At 40.4% G+C, this 20753-nt stretch overlaps 1 protein-coding gene and 1 pseudogene across 1 annotated transcript; one reads left to right on the forward strand and one right to left on the reverse strand.

Moving 5' to 3' along the window:
* Positions 1-9311: 9311 nt before the first annotated feature.
* LOC121949697 (sialoadhesin-like) lies at positions 9312-12685 on the forward strand. Its single transcript, XM_042495427.1, has 5 exons — positions 9312-9374; positions 9870-9908; positions 10394-10636; positions 11399-11506; positions 12228-12685. Exons 1-5 carry the CDS (start codon positions 9344-9346, stop codon positions 12323-12325), a joined length of 519 nt encoding a protein of 172 aa, XP_042351361.1. The 5' UTR covers positions 9312-9343; the 3' UTR covers positions 12326-12685.
* A 148-nt stretch (positions 12686-12833) lies between these two features.
* On the reverse strand, positions 12834-20330 carry LOC121949694 (annotated as a pseudogene).
* Between the last annotated feature and the right edge of the window lie 423 nt (positions 20331-20753).

A 20753-nucleotide genomic window follows, 5' to 3' on the forward strand; every position in this document is an offset into this window, starting at 1 on the left:
CTCCTCCCTTTTTATTTAGCATATTTTCTGTTCATCAAACTATGTTTTTATTTATGGTCATGTAGAAACGTGTCTCTTTGACTGACATCTCTCCCGTCAGCTCTCTTCCAGCCTCGTGTCCTGCAGCGTTGCTCTGCTTGTCTGGTCTCGCCCTCAAGAGCAACACGGCTCTAATATCTCACTTTACTCTGATGCTTCGGAGAAAAAAAAAGATTCCTGCTGTACTTTCTATTACACTATTAAGAGCCAAAAGTTTGAAGAAATGTCCTTTTTTTATGAAAATCTTTGACTTTGCTTCCCATCATCATTTAGGATAAAATCATATAAAAAGGAATCAGTATTTATAGCTGTGGATAATTACATGACATTCTTGTCTAATTGTCTTGCACACAGAACGATCCAGAGGGGACTCTTTGTATGTAAACCACATTCTTCTCTAATCACCAGTTTGGCTTTGATTTTTCTCTTTGGCACCAAACTTGCGTGTTCGAGTCCTTTGTGGACGAGGCTGGCGGCCCCAGTCGCTGCTCCAGTAATTAGACAGCCCCATTCATTCAGAGACAATGGGGCGACGGGTACACTGAGGCTCCGCTGCTGAACAGGCTGCTCACTGACCTTCTCCCAACTGCTCCCAGGACTGTTTTCTGGGATGAGACGGACGTCCTGGGCGGCCTGGGATCGCTGCCCCCTGATTGGTGGACAGGAGCCAGGCCTCCACAGCAACCAAAGCACTCATCCTGGATGGTGGGGACTCTTTTTTTTTTTTTTTTTTTTTCTGCTGGGATGTCGAAACATCAAAACAGACATAAAAGAATCAGGAAATAAAAAGTTACAAGCATCATTACAGCAAAGAGCCGGCTGCCAAGGGGACAAGCCTGTTTTTGCGTGTTTCAACTAGAGAGAGGCCATGTTTTTTTTACACTCAGTTGCAAATTTATGAGGTACACCCACCTAAACTCTTGCAGTCTAATGCTGTAAGACTACAAGTGACACAGCGACACGCTACAAGTCATTTTCTTTGGAAGCCAGTGATGCTACAAACTGGCTGATGGACGTTACCACCCCATTCTTATTACAAAGTTGTCAAATACTGCCACTTTTTCAGTGCTTTCAGCGTAGAATCCCAACGCCAAAAAACACGTTTCATTTTCGCATGATCCACCACTGGATGTCATCAGCTAAAAATGCGGTGTAATTATTAAACACTGATCTCCGGACAGAACCTGCTGTGTCTGCATGATACGCCAGTTGACAACAGGTTAAAGCATTGCCGGTAACGTCCTAATATAGGGAGCACGCACGTCCCTACAGGGCGTGCTGGAGGGGCTCTGGTTGTGTCCAACACACTCTCATGCAGGAGTCTGGTGTTCACTTCCTGTCTGAATGTGAATTTTTTTCCTGACACCTTACCGTGTACTTATTTTGTCTAATCCCAACCATCCCAGGCAGCACGTGCATTTGTTGACGTCTGAGCGTTAGTTGCCATGTGCTTTTGTTGTTCAGCATAATCCCACCATGTGCTTGTGTTGACATCACAGTAGGAACGTCAACAGCAGACGCAGAAGGAGACCTAAAGCGTAATATATGTAGATGCAGAAGTCAAATGCAAGGCGGCAATATGTGATATTTTATACAAAACATCGAGGCAGCACAATGCTCAATATTCCTGTCACATAAAATGGGCTCGTTTCAGCTCCCATCACGGAGGTTTGCCATGTTAGTGGAGAATCTGAACGTGTGGACAGTTAGACAGATGCAGAAACCCGTCCAGCACATAAATATGCAGGTGATTTGCTCTGAAGCATTTTAAGGAATCGTCCACAACACATTTTATGGAAATCTGGCCAGAAGTTCTGAAGATATCTTCCTGAGTGTTTCACTGATGCACCAACTTCACCATCCCTTCGTCCAGCTTTCAGACGAAAGAAGAAATCTCTTGAGTGCACTTTTTCTTCTTCTTCGCTCTGCAGTGTGACAGCGTTTCTGCTGCTAACCGGCTCTGACTCTGCAGCAGCCGCTCATACCCTCAGGATGAAGAGTCTTAATGGAGGCTGACTGCGGCTGCTGTCAGAAAGCTGCAGTGATCTGATTCACTCTAAAGATTCCCTCCAGACATCTGCCGCAGCTCCCTCCAACAAACTCCTCACATCCGATCTGTTCCCTCACATAACAAAGTGAAACTCTGCAGACTGAAGTGCCGCTTCGTCACACAGTCTGCTGCCGAGTCTCACATCCAGAGAAGACAAAGACGTCCAGCTTCAGGCCGTCTCTCAGGGTCCTGACACCTAACAGGAGGCGTGTTGTTTCAGGACTTATGTTGTGAGATGAAACTGTTTGCTTCAGTGTCTTCATCATTCACAAAACTGCAGAACTTGTCAGCAGAAACTGTTTGGAAAATCATGATAAACAAATCAAGCAAAAAAAAAAAGCCAACTGCTAAAGAGATGGTGCGTACTGAACTTTCAGAGCTGCCTGCAAAGCCTAAAAAAAGCATCAGCAGTGATCGAAAACAGGAAGTGGATGCAGGAGATATGAAAGTAACAAGACTAAAGATCGGGACACATGCTGCATCTCATACTGACTGGAAAACACACGGTTAGAAGCTGCTACTGTTGTGCGAACTGTGTGCCAACACCTGACATTAATAAGCCATGAATATAACCGGCCAACCCGTTCTCGCTACAAACTCGACGCCAAAAGCCACCTTTCGCATCTGCGTGATATACCACTGGATGGTGTCAAGTGAAGGAGCGGCCAGACAAAACTGTTACCCCGATAGCCAAACAACATCTGCCGTGGCGGCATAATGCACAGGTGGTGGCATCAGATGAGGACGCGGCCAGACAGAAGCGATCGCATCCGCATGATAAACCGCTGAACGCCGCCAGATTGAAACGCTGTCAGTAACTGCATAATATATAGAACACGAACAGGGGCGGTGGATCCAACAAGCCCAGGACTTTCATACAGGTCCAGTGTTCGCTTCCTGTCTGAATGTGATGTTTTCATCTCACCACGTGTCTCTCTTACTTAAACCTAACCATCTGAGCCAGCATGTGTGTTTGTTGACACTCTGGCATTGGTTGTCAGCACCCCCACATGAAGGTCAGTTGTTTGCGGGATCCATCCACCTCCCCCCCCCCCCGCCCTCAAAGTGCACCCCTGCTCCGTAAATAACATGGTTACCAGCAACGCTGTCCTTCAACGTTTCATGCACAAGCGACCGCTTCTGACCGGCTGTGTTCTCACCTGATGTTGCCCGTGTGCGTTGCATGTGGACGTGCACAGTGCTGTCTGGCCATCCGTCAGCATACAGTAACTACGCCACTATCTGACGCCATCCAGCTGCGTTTAGGTTGGACGCGGAAGGTGGCTTTTGGCGTCACAGGCGTACGCCGAAAGCACGGACAGAGCGAGTTCAGAGTGAGAAGAAGCTGCTCAGACCCCAAAAAGATTAAATTTTAATATTTACACTTTGGTTTTTCAACAACAAATAAAAGATATATCTTGTTAATTGGTGAACGTCTGCTACACAAAACAGTGTTTTAAATAAATACACATCAGTGTGAAAATGGTGCGGTTATGCTCACACAGAATGTGCAGATACCAGACCACTCTAACATTAATCTTCTGCTGAAACAAACACCATCATCAGAGATTACCCAACACATCATGCGAGAACATTAATGTGAGCTTAACCCCTCTGAGAGATCCAGGGCAAAGGTTAAAGATAATTATGAGGATGGATGTGAATGGAGCAAGGATCTGAGAGCCCGTCCACCCAATTATCACCATGAAAGAGCCTTTTTATCAAAACGTTTGAGTCAGCATCCGCAATGTATCTGCTCGGACAGAAAACAGAAGCTGGGATCGTTTGGCAGATCGCAGCCCGGCTGTTGTTGCTGGGAGCATATTTCTAATTGTGTTTCCCCCGACAGCACTGGGTGAAATATGGGTGCGGGGGGGGGTGAATTCCCTCAGTGAGGAATCAGTTTGGGCAGCGGGGCGTTCAGTCACAGCCGGTGACCTAGAAATGTTGCTGCAATCCCCAACAAAGAGAAGAATCGGGACAATAAAGCTCTTATTCCCCCCCTCCCCGGACGATGGCTTCCATCTGACAGAGCAGATTATACAGGCAGGGGGACGACCGAGCTGAGCCGAGCCAAGCCGGGCCGGACCAGGCTGCCAGAGCACGCAGGGCGACAGCTCCACCAGGAAGAGGCTGTGGTTCAGCGAGCAATCAGCTGTTCGGGTGTGTTCGTGCTCAACCGTTTATCTTCTTGCTGTGAGGCCTCAGGATGGCGATGCCGCTCGATCCCTCTGTGATGTGACCCCCCCGATCTTCTGTTGGCCGCCATCGGCCTGTGAGCAACTCTTTGGCTCCAAAGGGTCTCTGGAAAGCTGATGGCTAGATTTCTAGTGTTTTTCCTCTCTGACCTTCACTTTAATGCCACTTTGAGCACAGTTGCATTCCTCCTCTCCAGGATTCACGCCATCCATTATCTACAACCACATATCCTTTAGAGGATGGTGAAGGGATCCCAGCTCACATTTGGCAAGAGGTTAGATACATCCTGGACATCTGGCCAGTCAATTGCAGGATTCACACAACAGGTTCTCGTCCCAAGTCATCACATATTGCCGCTTTGCAGTGGACCTCCGCGTCCACATATTACGTTTTAGCTATCCTTCCACGTTTGGCATGCCAGGGATGCTGCAACCATCATGTCAAGAAAAGCTTGTGCTGGGATTACGCCACACGTCATTATGTTTAGGCAACAACAACACATGGCTACAAAGGTCAGGATGTCAATGTGCGAGCTGGTACGGGTGGTTAGGATTAGAAAGAAGCACATGCTAAGGTGCAGATAAAAAACATAACATTCAGACTTGAACACTGGATTCCTGCATGAAAGTCCGAAGTTTGTTGGATCCATCCACCGCCCCTCCTGCCCGCCCTGTAGGTGCCCCTTATAGTATGTCATTACCGGCTGCATTTCTCCCTGACGCCATCCTGCAGCGTATCATACAGACAAACATGTTCCATCCACGCACATTCTCAACTTATGCCGACCGTATCATAACACCGCGCAGTGTATCATGCTGTCGCAAAAGGTGCAAAAGTGCAGTATTTGATGACTTCATAGTGACAACAGACTGGAAGTTCACTCACCTTAAGATCCCTCTCAAGACTTAACAGTCCTACACGCTTCTTCATCCTCAATCTTACAGAATTTAAAAGATTTTTTCCTGTTTTTTGGCCTTCGGAGAGCAAATTGTACTAAATCGACACAGTACAAGGTCGTCCACCGTCAGAGTGGTTACTGACTAAGTGTTTCAGTGTTTTGTTGTGAAGGTTATGCTCCTTCCTCACTGTCAAAGGCTTAAAATTCGATTCAAATATTAAGCGAAAACTCGCACCGTCGAGATTGTTTAGCCGCACGACGTTCTGAAAAACCTGCAGGCCACAAGATCCCAGACATGAAATATTCATACAGCAGACAACAGGGCGGCTGTTCATCAGAGCCGCTCCGTCACTCAGATACTGGATTCTTCTGGAAGACCAGCTGATGCTGACGGGTCCTGAATATGGATGAGAGGAGGGGAAATGAAGGCAAACATGTGTTGTGACATAAAATCTCACTGTGCTCTGGAATTCAGTCATTCATGCAACCGAACAATGAGTGTGTTTCAGGACAGAGCTTTGCATTTTACACATGCCACAGGATGTGTTTTATGTCACAATGAACGCTGTATTTACTCGATTTTGGGGTTTTTGGGTTTGTTTTTTTTAACCGCCGGACAGAGCCAGGCTAGCTGTTTCCTCCTGTTTAAGTCTTTATGCTAAGCTAAGCTAACCAGCTGCTGGCTGACGTCTTAAGGAAATAGTGGCAACAAAAGCCGACTGCTGCGTCGCCTCATGTCGCCTCTGTCATGGCCAAAAATGTGCACATGAACGTACTGCAAAGACTACAAAGGACACCTCGCAGCCCCGTGCCAGAGGGACACCTGAAGTGGGGTCTGGGGGCTCTTCTCTGGGAGATTTTAAATGTCAGACACTTCATTTCTTATATTCTGATGAGTTTTTATGCATAAATTTGTGTTTTTTTATGCATAAAAGTAAAGGCCTTGGCTACTTAATGTGAAAAGGAAATAAAGAGTACATGAAAGTTAATAGTGGCATCAGTTAGATAAAAATATCGAATTGTAGACAGTCAAAATACTATGTGGTGTAAATACACAAGACAGGGTAGGCAAAATGTACGAATCCTGAAATTTAACCTTTGATGACCTATTTTAAGACACTTTCCATGGCCTGCATTTTAAGACAATACTGGACTTCACTGTCTTCTCTAAAATGTTACTTTATCATAAACTTACTTGGGCTAACCTAAATAATCACTGAGCCTATGTGTGATGAATGTAATTATCATAATTTTAATTTAGCTTACATTTAAGCCATTATTTCCCTTCTTATGCAGAAAGCAGCAGTACGTGATAAACATGCTGAAATATCATGAATTTTCATTCCATTTAGGCACCAAAAGTAGGTGGTTTAGTTTCACAAAAGTTCATGTTTGGGTTTAAATAAGTTCTATTGTTACATTATATAATGGGATGTCACTTTAGTATGTCACGTAAGGTCATGTACGTTGACTAGGTCAGTTAAAATAAGTGAATGTTGACTCTTGGTTTCACATGGGACGTGAACAGCGGCCTTCGAGGTGAAAGTCCTGTGTTTGTTTGACCCGTCATCAACCCGCATCGACCACATTTGTATGCCGACTGCGTCGCTTTTTATACCTCAACTAATTAAAAAATTAAAATAACTATTATTATCAATATACTGCCTCAAATCTGTGGTTATAATGGCCATTTAATGGGCTAATAACAGTCAAAATGAGTTGTTACCCAACTGACTTAGTTTTCTGTAGACTATGAAGCATCTCCAAGTATTTTTTTACCATACCAGACTCTGTTTTGGGGAGATGAAATATTTGACAGCTCTTTTAGAAACTGAGCTGTGGAGAAATTAGAATAATCTTCTCTGCAGTGTTGATGCGGAGCTCAGTGTGCAGGCGTTGTGTGTCTCTCAGATCTTTGTTTTGTTTTTTTGTGAAGCAGCAGCAGAGACGCGACTGGAAGACGAAAATGTTTCTGACAGCAGACCTGGAAACAGAAGAGTATCCTGCTGCCTGGAGGACACACAGCCGAGTGTGAGGACACAAACACAGTCGGTACGAACGTACAGAGTCACACAGCAGCCCACATGAACGCAGCACCGTATTATATTTCCATGTTTTTGGTATTTAAGCTCGTGCTGTTATGCAGAGCCTCTTCAGTGTTACATAAGTTTGGTTCTTAGGTATGACCTGAATTTAAAAACAGACAGAAAGCAGCATAAATATCTGCTGTGTTGTTTTTTAAAGGGTTTTGAAAAGACTCAACGCACAACAACACAGGAAGTCACCGCTTTATTTCTCATTATTTTAATGAGGCAGCTGAGCGAGGTCGGTGTCAGCTCGTCTCAAGACGATGAGGCGATTTGTAGCCAAGAATTTCAGGATGTTGCATATTTTGACACTCTGTTCAGTGCATTGTTAGTATTAATGCAGAGACGCTCAACTTGTTTGCTTGGGGGCCACTTTTGCAAAAGAACACGAGGTCAGGGGCCAGTCGCAGCAGCTCCATACATATTTCTAGTATTTCAGGACATTTCATAAGATTTTAAGAATTTTCTAGGATATTAAGAGATTTCTAAGTATTTGGTATTAGGGTTTTAGGACATTTCTTAGATTTTATGACGTTGTTAGGATTTCAGGACATTTCAAGGATTTAAGGACATTTTGAGGATTTTAGGACATTTTGAGGATATTAGGTTGTTTCTAGGATTTAAGGACATTTCCAAGATAATAGGACGTTGCTAGGATTTCAGGACATTTCTCGGATCTAAGGATGTTTCCGGATTTTGGACATTTCTCAAATTAAGGACATTTCAAGGATATTAGGAAGTCTCTCAGGTTTTATGACATTTACAGTATTTTAGGACATTTCGTGGATTTAAGGACATTCGGGGCTTTGCTAGGACCTCTGTCAGGGGGTGCAGGGATCCTCCACTGACGCTGTTTTGGATAAACATGCACATGTGCTCTGGCACATACGAAAAGTACAAAAACAATTCACTTTATTGTTACTGAGAATTAGAAAATGGTTGGGGGGCAGATGTGGCTCCCCAGTGGCAGGCTGTAAGTTGAGTATCTCTGTATTAATGTGTTTAGTATCTTTAGCTCAGTCAAAACTTCAAATCAGCCTCAAGTGTGGAGGGACGGAGCTCTGCCTCCCTCTGCAGGACGACATCCTGCAGCGCAGCTCAGACTCTTTCTGCCGCTGCAGAACTGAACTCTCATCTAAAGTTTTCTGCTGTATTTAAAGACATTTAATCCTCTGAGAGGATAAAAGTCTTCAGATTAGTTAGTAAAATATTCTCAAATGTAATTTAAGAAGTAATAAAATACTTTCTCTGGCCTGTTGTCAGTAGAAATGATAGTAAAATGTTTCTTTAGGACAGTCGTCACAGAGGGTTGTGTAACAGGAGCTCCCTCAGATGCAGCATCACTACTGCAGCAGCTGGGAAGCTCATATTCTCATCATTTAAACTCAGTATTTTAGAAAAAAAATCATAAAAAAGGCAATTAGCAACTTGGTAAGAAATGTTCCACAAATTGCAATGAAAAAAATAGATTTAGAATAAAAAAGAAAACTATAGGGAAAAAAGGAAAAATATATTTATTGCATATTATCATAATTTATTATGTTACAGAATTATTGTAATTTTGAAGCACGTTTCCCAGGCCATTTCTATTTATTTGTTTATTATGGTTTGATTTCTTAAAAAAAAAACAAAATGAGAGAAAAAAGGCCCAAGAAATTTTATCTAAAATTTAGTTTTAAAGAAGAGGTGAGGATTATTAGAAAATAATCCAAAGTCTAAATTGTATGAAAAAGGGAAAAATAATAATAAAATACATGATATTTTTTAGGTCATTTTCTTGCTTTTTTTTAAAAAAAAAAAAAAAAAAAAAAAAAATCTCTGTTTGTTTTCTTGGAACTTTTCTACTTTTTTTGTTGCTATTTTCGGGTCATGTTTTGTTAAGCAGCCTCTTGCCTCCCTCCCTGATTTCAAAGGGTTAATTCACAAAAACCGAGCACCAACGTAATGCTTGTTTGTGTCTTTTTTTGTCTGGTTTGAGAAACCAGAAGTTGTGTGTTGAGGAAGTGATGTAATGTTTGAGGGACATATAAATATTTCAGAGACACAAAGACGGATCATCATTAAGACATCATGAAGGCTTCATGTGTCTCCCTGATTTTCGGTGAGTCCGACGTCGGTTTTTATCATTAAATGCTGACAGTAAACAGGAACTAGTTAATGTCGTTGTTGACTCCGTGAACAGTCTGAAGGAATAAAATCAAAAGTTGCTCGCCAGCATTTTGGTTGTTGGTTTCGTTGTGGTTGTTGCATCATTTGGTGTCATAATACCAAATCTAGTTTGTTGTTCTGAATCAAACAACAGTGATTCTCACACATCTGAATATTTTAGAGAAGATTTTCAGAAGAAAAAAAAATCACTTAAATGTGTTTTCTTCTTCTCTTGTTTGTCTGAGATGGAAACAGGAAGTCCCAAACTATTTTTCTTATTTCTTCCTTTTGGTTTTATTAGGTTTCATTTTCTCATTTTGATTTCTCCACAGTTTCGTAATATTATACAGTAATAACTGATACTGATGCTTTTTCTCCAACATTGAACTTTGACCTGCAGTAACTCTGCTAAACTCTGACCTTTATTAACCCTTTCTTCCTGTTGCAGGCCTGGCCGCGCTGCAGTTTGGACAGACCGATTCTGCAGGTGAGCTTATGATTCTCCAATAATTGATTTTATTTTATTTTACTTTAAATTTTTATTAAGCGGTTAAATTTCAGAAAAGTAATGAATGTTTGACATTTATTATTAGTACTGAAAAAATGAACTCAATGAAAGCAGGAATTAAAATATTAATATTTTAATTTAGCGTGCTGAGTAATGTGAGTGTTCCTGTTTGACACTGCATGAAAAATAATAAAGTACAAAAATCAATGTGATAATAAAAAAAATCTACTTAGCGTGTAGTAGATTGAAAATACATCAGTTTTTTGTGTCTTTTTGTGTTTTTTTTTTTTTTCATCTAAAAGCATAGAGGCATCATGATACAAACCTGACATTTTTAAAGGGTTAAAATTCTGAAAATGAATGAATTTTCGATAATTATGACTAGGACTGGGACTTTTTTTGAAGCAGGCCCTAAGGGTTAATTAACTCTGTCTGCGTGTTGCTCCGCTCGTTTTTTCCTGCAGGTCGTTCTGTGATCCTGGAGTTGCCCAAACTTCCTGTGATTAGAGGAAGTGATGTCACTCTTCAGTGTAAAAGCAGCGATGGCTCCAAACCAACGATGTTCTTCTTCAGGAACGGGAGCTTCATTGGACACAGATCCACGGGAGAGTTTACCATCAGTGACATGCAGCAGACCGATGAAGGCCTCTATCACTGCTCCGCTGGTTTATTCTCATCGTCGGAGAAGACGTGGCTGAGAGTCACAGGTCAGTGTACATCATCGCAGATTTAACCTTATTACAGTTGTGGACTTCAAGATATGAAGATCTGATTTCACTGCAGTGTCAGTGTGCACAGGGAACACAGCCGCTTTTACAATGCTTACGTTTAAAGCTGCAAACATTTGGCTTGTTTGCATTTTACCCTGTGAAACCCGAAGACATCAGTTTTCTTGTGCGGCCTTTCACAAATATTTAAACCTTTGACCCCTGAACAAACTGGTGCCGTTTCAGTCAAGAACAGGGGGGACAAAACGGCAACGAGCAACTCGGTGATAAATGTTTCTCAAATTAGCAGATTTACAAAATTATTTTTTAAAGCAAGAGGGAAAATGTATGGGGGGAAAAAAAGCTTTTAAACTGAACTTATGTAACAGAATAATAATATATTTGTAAGCATTTTTCCAAATTCATTTATGTGTTTATATATATTAAAATGGAAAACAGATATTCACTGAGTTTAACCCTCTGAGAACTGAGCAAGAAGTGACTCAAAAGTTCCCCAAAAATAAGAAGAAAAAAAAGGAAAAACAAAAAAATAGTAATAATAATAGTAATAATTCCTGTTAATATCACTCATTATTTGAGTGTGCACTGTCAGTGATAATAGAGGTTTACATGAGCGTTCCCTGTCTGTGTTTCCTGGCTGAGCTGGAGTGGAGAAAAAGTAACCCAAATAGTGATGTTTGTACCAACAAACAAACAAATAAACAAAGAGACAAACACTGAAAGCTGCTGTTTCCTCCTCAGATCCTCCTCCTCCGTCTGTGCTCCGGCTGCTCTGCCATCTAGTGGTCGTCTGTCCATACATCATCTCCACCATCCTGATGGTGTGTGTCTACTGTGGCAAGAGGAGAGGTAACACACACACACACACACACACACACACACACACACGTCCTCTGCTGGGTAACAAGAGATCAGCTGAAGACAAAATCCAACAAACCTCACAGCCAGTAAAAGAGGAGTTGACATAATCTGATTATGCTAAAATCCAAATAAATTTGAGTCAGTCACTTAGTTATTTAGTTAGTTAGTGGTAGTTTATTTTTAGTCCTTGATAACAATTTACCCGGAGGGATGCACAGAAAAAAGAATAAATAACAATAGTGTATTAAATTCAAAGGCAGAACAAAAACCTCCAAAAATGTATAGACTGAAACGGTACGAAGCTTTTCACTTATTATAACTGCCCTTTTTGTAGCTCATTTCCTTCGAAATCCAACTTATGCAAAAGAAAAAAACAGAAATTGCAACAAAAAGACAAAAGAAAACAAACAAAAACAGAAAAAAAGTCATACAAATAACCTATAGCCAAGTTTCATTTTTCTTTGCTACCATATTATTATTGTATTTTAATTTTTAATCTGTAAAGTGAAGAAACGGATTTAATTCCTCGTCACAACCATTAAAAGTTAAAAATGTAGCTTTTCACTGTTTTTGGCCATCATCTTTTATCTCTGTCATGTTTCTGGAAGAAAATGTCAAAAAACAGCATTTTATTTCTATTGGACTGACTACAGCCACATAAACAGTTTAACTCTTTAACTGCTGCTGTGCTTCGTAACTCCGCTCACAGGAAACAAAGCGGCCGTCTCCATGGAGATGGACCCTCGAGCTAACGGTGGACAAAGGCCGTCCGCAGAGCGCGACAACGTCACCGAGCGTGATTTCTGAACAGGACATTTCTCAGATTTCAGGACATTTCTCAGATTTCAGGACATTTCTCAGATTTCAGGACATTTCTCAGATTTCAGGACATTTCTTGGGTTTTTGGATGTTAATTGGATTTTTGGAAGTTTCTGTGACTTTAAGTTGTTATTAAGATTTCAAGACATTTCTACGTTAATGTGATTGTCATAACTAAACGCTCGATTTGAAGTCAGATAACTAAAATTATAAGGATTCATCCTCTGTGGATGATGAATATCTGAAGTGTTGAAAGCTCATAAGAAAGTTGGTAAGAGGTCCTTGAGTCGAGATCATTTTGTCAAAAAGCTTTATCATGTTTAATAAAATGCAAATGTGTTTTTTTTATGTTAAATTGTTAAACCTTGTGTTCAGACATTCATATTTATAATAATAATAATAATAATAATAATAATAAATTAGAATAATAATGATGCATTTTAAAGATAATTTTTGGTATATTCCAAAAGAAAATCATGTGAATGAGAGATTTGGATAAACTAATTAAAAACAACTTTATTGCAAACACAGGAACAAACAGTCAGAAATAATGATAATATATAAAATAAGAAAATAACAGTGGAATCGTCCTTTAACTGTGACCACACGCGAGTCACAGGTGTCGTCTTTGTGTTATTAATTTACATCCACATCACGACGTACTTCAAACAGAGCAGCGTGGTCACCAGCAGGAGGGGGCGGGGCCTGTCAGCACCTCCACTCCCCGTTGTGACGAAGGCCTGGTTAATGACGTTGAACGTCAGGACCGATCGACACGCCGTCTCGCTGTAGCACATGCAGTCAAAGTTGCGGTCGAACCAGTTGATGTCATCCTGCGACAGACCGCCGCTCACAATCAGCGGGCCGCCACGTTGTGGCTTGATGCGGTAACGGCGCGGGTCAAGATGGAGGAAGACGTCGTCGTCCCACTGCTTCCTCACGCAGCGACCTTGGCCTTGGCAGAGCGCCTCGCTGCAGAGACGTGTTGCTGTGGTGACGTTCACGATGTACGGGTTCATGACGTGCTCCAGGTGGCGTCGAGCGTCGAAGCAGGAGTCCTGAAGGATTGTGGGATATTTAGTCGTTAGTGGTTTTTAACCCTTTGAAACCTGAAACGAACACTTTCCTCGTGCTGCTTTGAGACGCCTCTTATAAGTCCTCAGCAAATAAGTGCGATTTCTTTCCAAAACATGGGAAAAAAGACGACGTGCACTTTGGGGTTAAATGTTTCAAAAATTGTAAGAAATTTGTATATTTTAAAAAAATATTTTAAAAAAGCTAGGTAAAAATGTTTGGGAAAAAAGGAAAAGAAAAAAAAAAATAAATCGATAATTATCATAATTACACATTTGAAAGCATGTTATACAATTATTAGAATCTTAAATCATTATCAGGTTGTTGATTTTTTAAAGTTTTAGGATAATTATTAGAATCATTATTTTTATTTATTCATCACAAATTTCAGGTAATTTTCTTTTTTTTTTTTCTTTTTTCAGTTTATTAATTTCTTGAAATTTTTGGGTAATTTCCTCTTTATTTGCTCATTGCAGATTTTTTAGACAGAAATCAAGCTAAATTACCCAGGTTTCAAAGGGTTAAATTAAGTCATAAAATGAAGAGAAAACCTCCGGAGTGATGTCACTTTTTACCTCTGTGTCGGTGACGTTCATGTCTCCCCAGGAAACGACACCGGCGGCGCCGAGAGCAGCAGCTTCTCCGATGGTGTTCACCAAATCGAACTACAAAAAATAAAAAATTAGTCAGCCAATCGTACCCTTTTTCCATCAGATTAGCTCTGGCGCTCTGGTTCTTGAACTGGTTCTGTTCTAGACTCTTGAAGCTTGGTATTATCTAACAAACCAGTTTTGATCAGAGCTGTTGTAATCGAGGACGTGTCATAAACGGAGGGCGTTACACAACGGAAGTTAAAAGCGGTAACAAGGTTATTTTTCCTTGTGTTGGACAACGATTTGTGGACTCTTAAAAGCAAATTTTTTTTCTCTTATCTTGTAACGAGCGCTATTGACCACTCGTAAAATTAACAGAAAAGCAAAAATAAGAAAACATTGGTGAGTCCCCAAAATCAGCGGATACTAACAAAATAAGAGCCAATCCAGGTTATGAGCAAAAACGAGAGAAAAAATGTGTTTGTTTTGCTTCTTGCATGAAGCCTGATGTTACTAAAAGAGACAAAAAGGTCTTTTTGAGCGATCTCGGCGTGTCTGACCTCTGACATGTACTCGTCGACGCTGTCCTTGTACACGGGGCGGATGTAGGCGTAGACGGGGATGGAGTAGGAGCTGTTGGGGAGCGTCGACACCCTCATGGCCTCCTGGATGCGATGGCGAACAAACTGCCGGGCCTGCTGGGAGTCTCTGAGCACCACCTCCAGGTAGATGGACGGAAAGAGCGCCGTGGAATCTTTCCAGAGCCACATCAGCTCGTCGTTCCTGTCCTTCTCGATGGCGGGGACACTCTCCGGTGAAGCCCGCCATGTCCTGGTTGTAGTCGTAGTTGTAGCAGTCGGGGTAGAGGTAGTAACCCCACAGTCTGTTGGGCCGCAGCCGTTTGCCGATGCGGATGGATCGGAGAAAGTACCTCTTGGCTGCGCGTTCGAACACGATCTTGGCCCGATCTTCGGCCTCGTCGTCAGACAGCGCGGGTTCTTCTTCTTTACCGTTTCGATGGAAATCTCTCGGTAGATGTCTTTGCTGCCCCAGTTTCTGACCCACTGCGGCCTCCACTCCTCAAAGTCGAGCACGGCGAGCCCCGGGCGGTCTGAAGGGATGTAGTACTCGATGTCATCCTCGGCCAGCTCGTGGTGCTCCTGCAGGTCTATCAGCTGCGGCAGGCCCTCGTCGTACATCTCGCCGGTGTCCTCGTCCACGTAGGGGAAGATCCCGAAGCGGTCGGTGTAGAATATGGAGATGCTCTGGTCGGTCGCCGACCTCAGCGTGCTGCTGACGAAGTGGAAGTAGGAGAGGTCGAGCGGCATGCCGAAGCGGATGTCGCACAGCTCGGTCGGGGCGTTCCACATGAACAGGAAGGGGTGGCCGGGGTGGATGGGAGGGTCCGTCCTCGGTAAGGCTCGGACGCAGCGCAGCGGAGACAACATGAAGATGAAGAAGAAGAAGAAATGCTGCTTGCTATCGAGGAGTTTGAGTTGGTTCATTTTGAAATCTGATCTGCGAGGAAACAAAAGAACAGGTCAGAAACATTAGGAGGTCAAAATGACTCAAATAAATCTAGTTTTGCTTAGAAGTGGGCAAACTTTTTCCGGATTTCAGTAGCTTGTGTCGCGTCCTCATCCCAAGTCATCACATATCGCCGCTTTTTCAGTAGACTTCCACGTCTACATGTTTCGCTCCAGGTATGAATCTGCGTCTGCTGTTGACGTTCCAGGATGCTGCTGATGTCAATGCGAGCACATGGTGGGACTGAACTGCACGTGGTAATTTATTTAAAAGATTTCAGCATGTCATTGACAGAAATTCTTCTTCTAAAAATAAGTGATTTCAATTCAACACAGATAAGTAAATTAAAAAAAGTCTAAAATATTTCTTTACTTTTCCTGTAATTAGTGCCAAATTAAAAAATAAGCAAGAAAATAGCCACAACAAGTAATTAAATAAAAGTATTTTATGCATGACATTATATTTTTTATGTAACATAATTCTAAATTTAAAATAATGATAACTATAAATATAATGTTCTTGACATCTTTCCCCAATTATTTAATAATCTTTTATTCTTTTGTTAAAATTAAGTTAAAATTAATTGTTTTTGAAAGACAAACCAATTCACTCAAATGGTTTGTAAAAGGCATCTAAATGCAGCACAAGAAAACTGCTGTCAGTCCAGGTTTCAAAGGGTTAAACCATGGATTAAATTGCATGTGTTTTTTTTTACATAAATGTGGCTTATTGAAAATAGATTAAATTTTAATTTAATTGAAGAGTTTAGATTTTAAAAATAAAGAATCTCAGTGGCTCCAAGTGTGTTTCCTGCAGAGGAGCTGACAGGAAGTTGGACTCAGCTGCTTCCTGCAATAAAACTAATGTGAAAAGTCTGTTTAACTGAAGAGAGACTGACATGCTCTGTGTGTGTGTGTGTGTGTGTGTGTGTGTGTGTGTGTGTGTGTGTGTGTGTGTGTGTGTGTGTGTGTGTGTCTGTGTGTGTGTGTGAGAGAGCAGCACCTGGCAGAGTCTCTGGGAGAGAAGATGACTTCAGCAGCGCGATCCTGCTCAGGTAAACTGATTGATTTTTATCAAATCTTCATGATTTTGTAGCTTTGATTTCTACATTTTTGACTCAAAGTGTTTCATCAAGAGAAGAGCAGCCTCCTGCAGCAGCTGCAGTTTGACTGGAAGTTTGAGCATAAAATAAACACTAAACCTGATGTTATTATTTGTCTAAAATAAATACAAAGATTTTATTTGAATCTCAAATTATTCGATATTTTAATTAGACAACGACAAAAGTCAGATTTTAAGATGCTTGAGATATTGTCTGCTGCCATTGTTTTTTGGATTTTTGTTTTATAGATTTTTATTTACAGACAAATAATAGTTCACATAACACAGATGACAACATGATGGGATAAATATAACCTCATAAAATAAATAAAAGAGGAAAAAAGCCCAATAATTAGACCAGTACTGAACAAAGTAAATAAAATGAAAAGGAGAAAAAAAAAAAAAATAATAATTAGTAGGATCACTTATGCTGATAATACTAGTGCATTTAAATTTTAAAAAGATATAAATATATATGTATACGTATATAAATTCATTTAATGCAAATTTTCTCCCATTTCATGTTGTGTTGTGCCATTTTACAATTATTTGTAGCAATATTTTTTTTCCATAAAAAAACTTTATATTCTTTAAGGAAACTTAAATTTAATTTTTTTCTTTGAATTTTTAAAAATAAATATTTGCTGTAACAGAAACTACAAGGATGTTCACTGTGGCAGAATCTTTTTTTCTGGAGACTTTAGTTGATGTTATTATTTAGGTTTTAGTGGGTTAAATCCAGCTACCGCAGCTGCACAAAGTGCTCAGTTTCTTGTAAAACTAACACTGTTTAAATGATTTAATGACTTTATTATTTGACGTCTTAAGTTATGTGTTTGACTTGTCTGGAAACATTTTGCTTTAGTTAAAAACAGTAGCCTTTAAACACTCAGTTACCCACATATTTCTTTTTTTTTCTGATTTTTTTGGCCCAGGAGGTTGGTAGAGGAAAATTCAGGTCACGTTAAGTTTGAAAGTTTTCCATAATTCAGTGATTCCACATGTCTTGACTTTGGGGAAGATTTATGTGTTTTTAATATCCCGCAGACAAACGGCTGACTCAGACATTGTTGAGGGATGAAGCTTCAGCGGCTTCAGTTGTTTTTTCTGTTGATCTCAGTTCACAGAAGCAACGAACCAAACTGAAAAAATGTTGAAATGTCAACAACCTTTTCTCCTCCTCACTGACTGAGACTGTGGATCCCAAAAATATTCATTAATGCAGCTTTCAAACTGCTTTCATTCCCCAAAACAACAATGATTTCAGTTACAGAGAAATGTGAAACTGGAAAACTTGTTTAACCCTTAGAGACGGTTTGGTGCATTTTACTTTTCATTCTTCATTTGATAATTTTGGCTGTGTTCATGCATATGACATAAATCTCTCTAAAGATTGTTTTTTTTTGTTTAATCTTCGAATTTCGAGCTCAGCTCCTACAATAAGTCTAAAATACACTGTGGAAACTAAATAGTTTCAGACAGTTAAATGCAAAAAATGCTCCATTGAAACCCATTCAAACTGTAATTGTTGATCTCACAGCCATCAAAGCAGAAAAACATGCACTGTATTATTTCTGGGTGTCATTCTGGATTTTTGCCTTGTAATTTGTCATTTTTAATACTACTTTCCACTTGATGCCATTTTTTAACCATATCATATAGTATTATAGTATTATATAGCATAACCATATTGTGTAGTATTATATACTTTATATACGTAGGTGCACTGTCACAATCAGTGTGGCTACTAGGCTGGCAGGCTGTGATCATAAAAAAAGACAACTTTGCATGTAGTATACTGAAAATTATTCATATTTTTTTTGTGTGTTTTTTCATCTAAAAAAATAATGGCCTCATGACAAAAACCTGTCATTTAAAAGGTTAAAATTCAGAATTATTTTAAATATTTGACATTTATGATTGGGACCAATGTTGGTAAAAAAAAAATGAATTCATTGAAAGCAGAAAATCATAATGTATAATATTTTTTAAAGCCCTATTTTAAAAACAACGTTTTATGTGCAGAGCTGTAGGAGGGTGAATATTTGACTCTTAAATCTAAAATGTAGTTGCGTCAGGTTTAATTGATTTAAATACTTGTGAAAAGCGTCTGAATGCAGCACGAATAAACTGATGTCATTCCAGGTTTCAAAGCGCGCGAACGCGGCTTTACAGCCTCGTTGCCGTGGCAACATCACCATAATGTAATTCCTTATAGCCTAATGTTAGCTTTTTAATTCTGACGATTGCATTTAGGCCTAAAAAAAAGGCATGAAAGTGGAGTTCATTTGTGAAGATTATCCTTCTGAACAAAACATGTAAATATCACAAACATTTGTTTGCTGCATAATTTATTTTCTGCAATAATTTAAAATCCAATGGAAAAATCCCAAAGAATGTCAAGGGAAACATTTCTGTTTCTGTGTCGTCCTACAGAAAAACGTCATCTCTGAGGCACTCTATGCAGATAAAACAGATTTAATATTTATGTCTATGTCATATGCCCATTTCCTCATCATCCAGCTGATGATACTGACAAATCTTTAGTGCGTTTTTGGCTTTTTTTCTGATATTATCAACAGTCATGAAGGCTCAGCTGAAAAACAAAAACACTGAGCTGAAACGAGACACCTTACAGATGCTACAGATACATTTACGTCTAAATATAGTCCGCTGTCTTCACACTATCGCGGTCTTAAATCTTTGGTCTCCTACAAAACCGTCTCAAATCTGCCCTTTGGAGCATTTTTACCCTCCGATCGTTCAGCGGTCTTCGCAGATTGATCGGTTACATTGTGATTCACCTGCTCTGCCACATGGACCAATAAATCACCGTTAAAACCATTGATTGATAGTTTTACACACTTTGTTGGCCTCCGTATCTTTACGAGGTCACCGGATCAGATGTATAACTACAGTATCTTTGTCTCAGTGCTGACAGTTTTATGACCTCCGTAAAAAGTTCAAATCCTGTTAATTTAAACAGTGTAACAGCCGCCGGTGAACTCGACCCCAATAATGTTTGAGGTTTTTAAAAAATACCAATAAACCTCTGAACCCTAATGAGACGATTAAATAAGACGTCATTAACTGAGCACCAACCTGCTCTGGAAGTCCAACTTCCTGCCGTCCGTAGAGCGTCCGCTCGCTGAGCCGTGAAATTATTACCTGTTGCTCATAAACACTCAACCTCGCTCTCCTCTGGGAGTCTAAATAGCTCCTCTTTAAATAAGCTGCTGCCTGAGCTTCAATTACAGGCAGAAACACTTGTGGAAACTTGTCGGCGCAGAATGATTTGCAGGCCCGAGGCGCTCTGCTTTTTATTAGGACGTCCTGATGAGCTCCCCTCCTTCGCTCGGTGCCTGGAGGAAGATATCTGAGGAAGCTGCAGGATGAGGACAGTGTGTGGACAAACATACGAGGACTCTGTCAGGACACGCAGAGAATGTAGAAAGTTTTATACTTTGGTCAGCTGTGGTTGGAAATGTACCCAGTCGAAGGAAATCTACCAGGTTTCATCATCAGAGCGATGAATCACATCAAAAAGATGCTCGGCGGATTGCATCACACGTCTTCATAAACTTCTGTTCAAAGTCAAAATTAAAGTCAGCATATTTCAGCTTCAGAATCACAAACTGAAGCCTGGATCAACATCAGTTTTCTTGTGCTGCGTTCAGACGCCTTTCACAAGCTGTTTGACCCTTAAAACCTGAGCCAAGTGTTTGATTTCTTTCAAAAACGTGGCAAGAAATGTCCAAAAAATTGCAAGAAATTAGAATAAACGTGATAAGATACTTAGCTTTAAAAGGGGGTAGATTTATTAAAAAATTATCAAAAAATAGGGAGAAGTCTAGAAGACTATATTGATAATGAAATTATCTTACAGGGAAAAAAATGAAATAAAACATTTTTCTATGATTTTCTGACATTTTCTTTCTTTCTTCTTTTTTTTTTACTTTTTAAAAAATAATTTTGTTTTTGCTAATATTTGGTTCGTGTTTTTTTAGGTAGCTTGTTGTCCATGTTTTTGAAAGAAATCAACCAGCTGGTGCAACGTCTTTCAAAAACAAGAGGAAACAGGTGATGAGCAACGTGGTTACAAATGTTTCATAAATTTCAAC

Source organism: Plectropomus leopardus, chromosome 11 (genome assembly GCF_008729295.1).
Source record: "Plectropomus leopardus isolate mb chromosome 11, YSFRI_Pleo_2.0, whole genome shotgun sequence".
Classification (NCBI taxonomy): domain Eukaryota; kingdom Metazoa; phylum Chordata; class Actinopteri; order Perciformes; family Serranidae; genus Plectropomus; species Plectropomus leopardus.

Coding starts and splice junctions, on each gene's coding strand:
- LOC121949697 (XM_042495427.1), top strand. CDS start 9,344: ATGAAGGCTTCATGTGTCTCCCTGATTTTCG. Junction 9,909..10,393: donor TGGACAGACCGATTCTGCAG/GTGAGCTTATGA, acceptor TTTTTCCTGCAG/GTCGTTCTGTGATCCTGGAG. Junction 11,507..12,227: donor CTACTGTGGCAAGAGGAGAG/GTAACACACACA, acceptor CTCCGCTCACAG/GAAACAAAGCGGCCGTCTCC.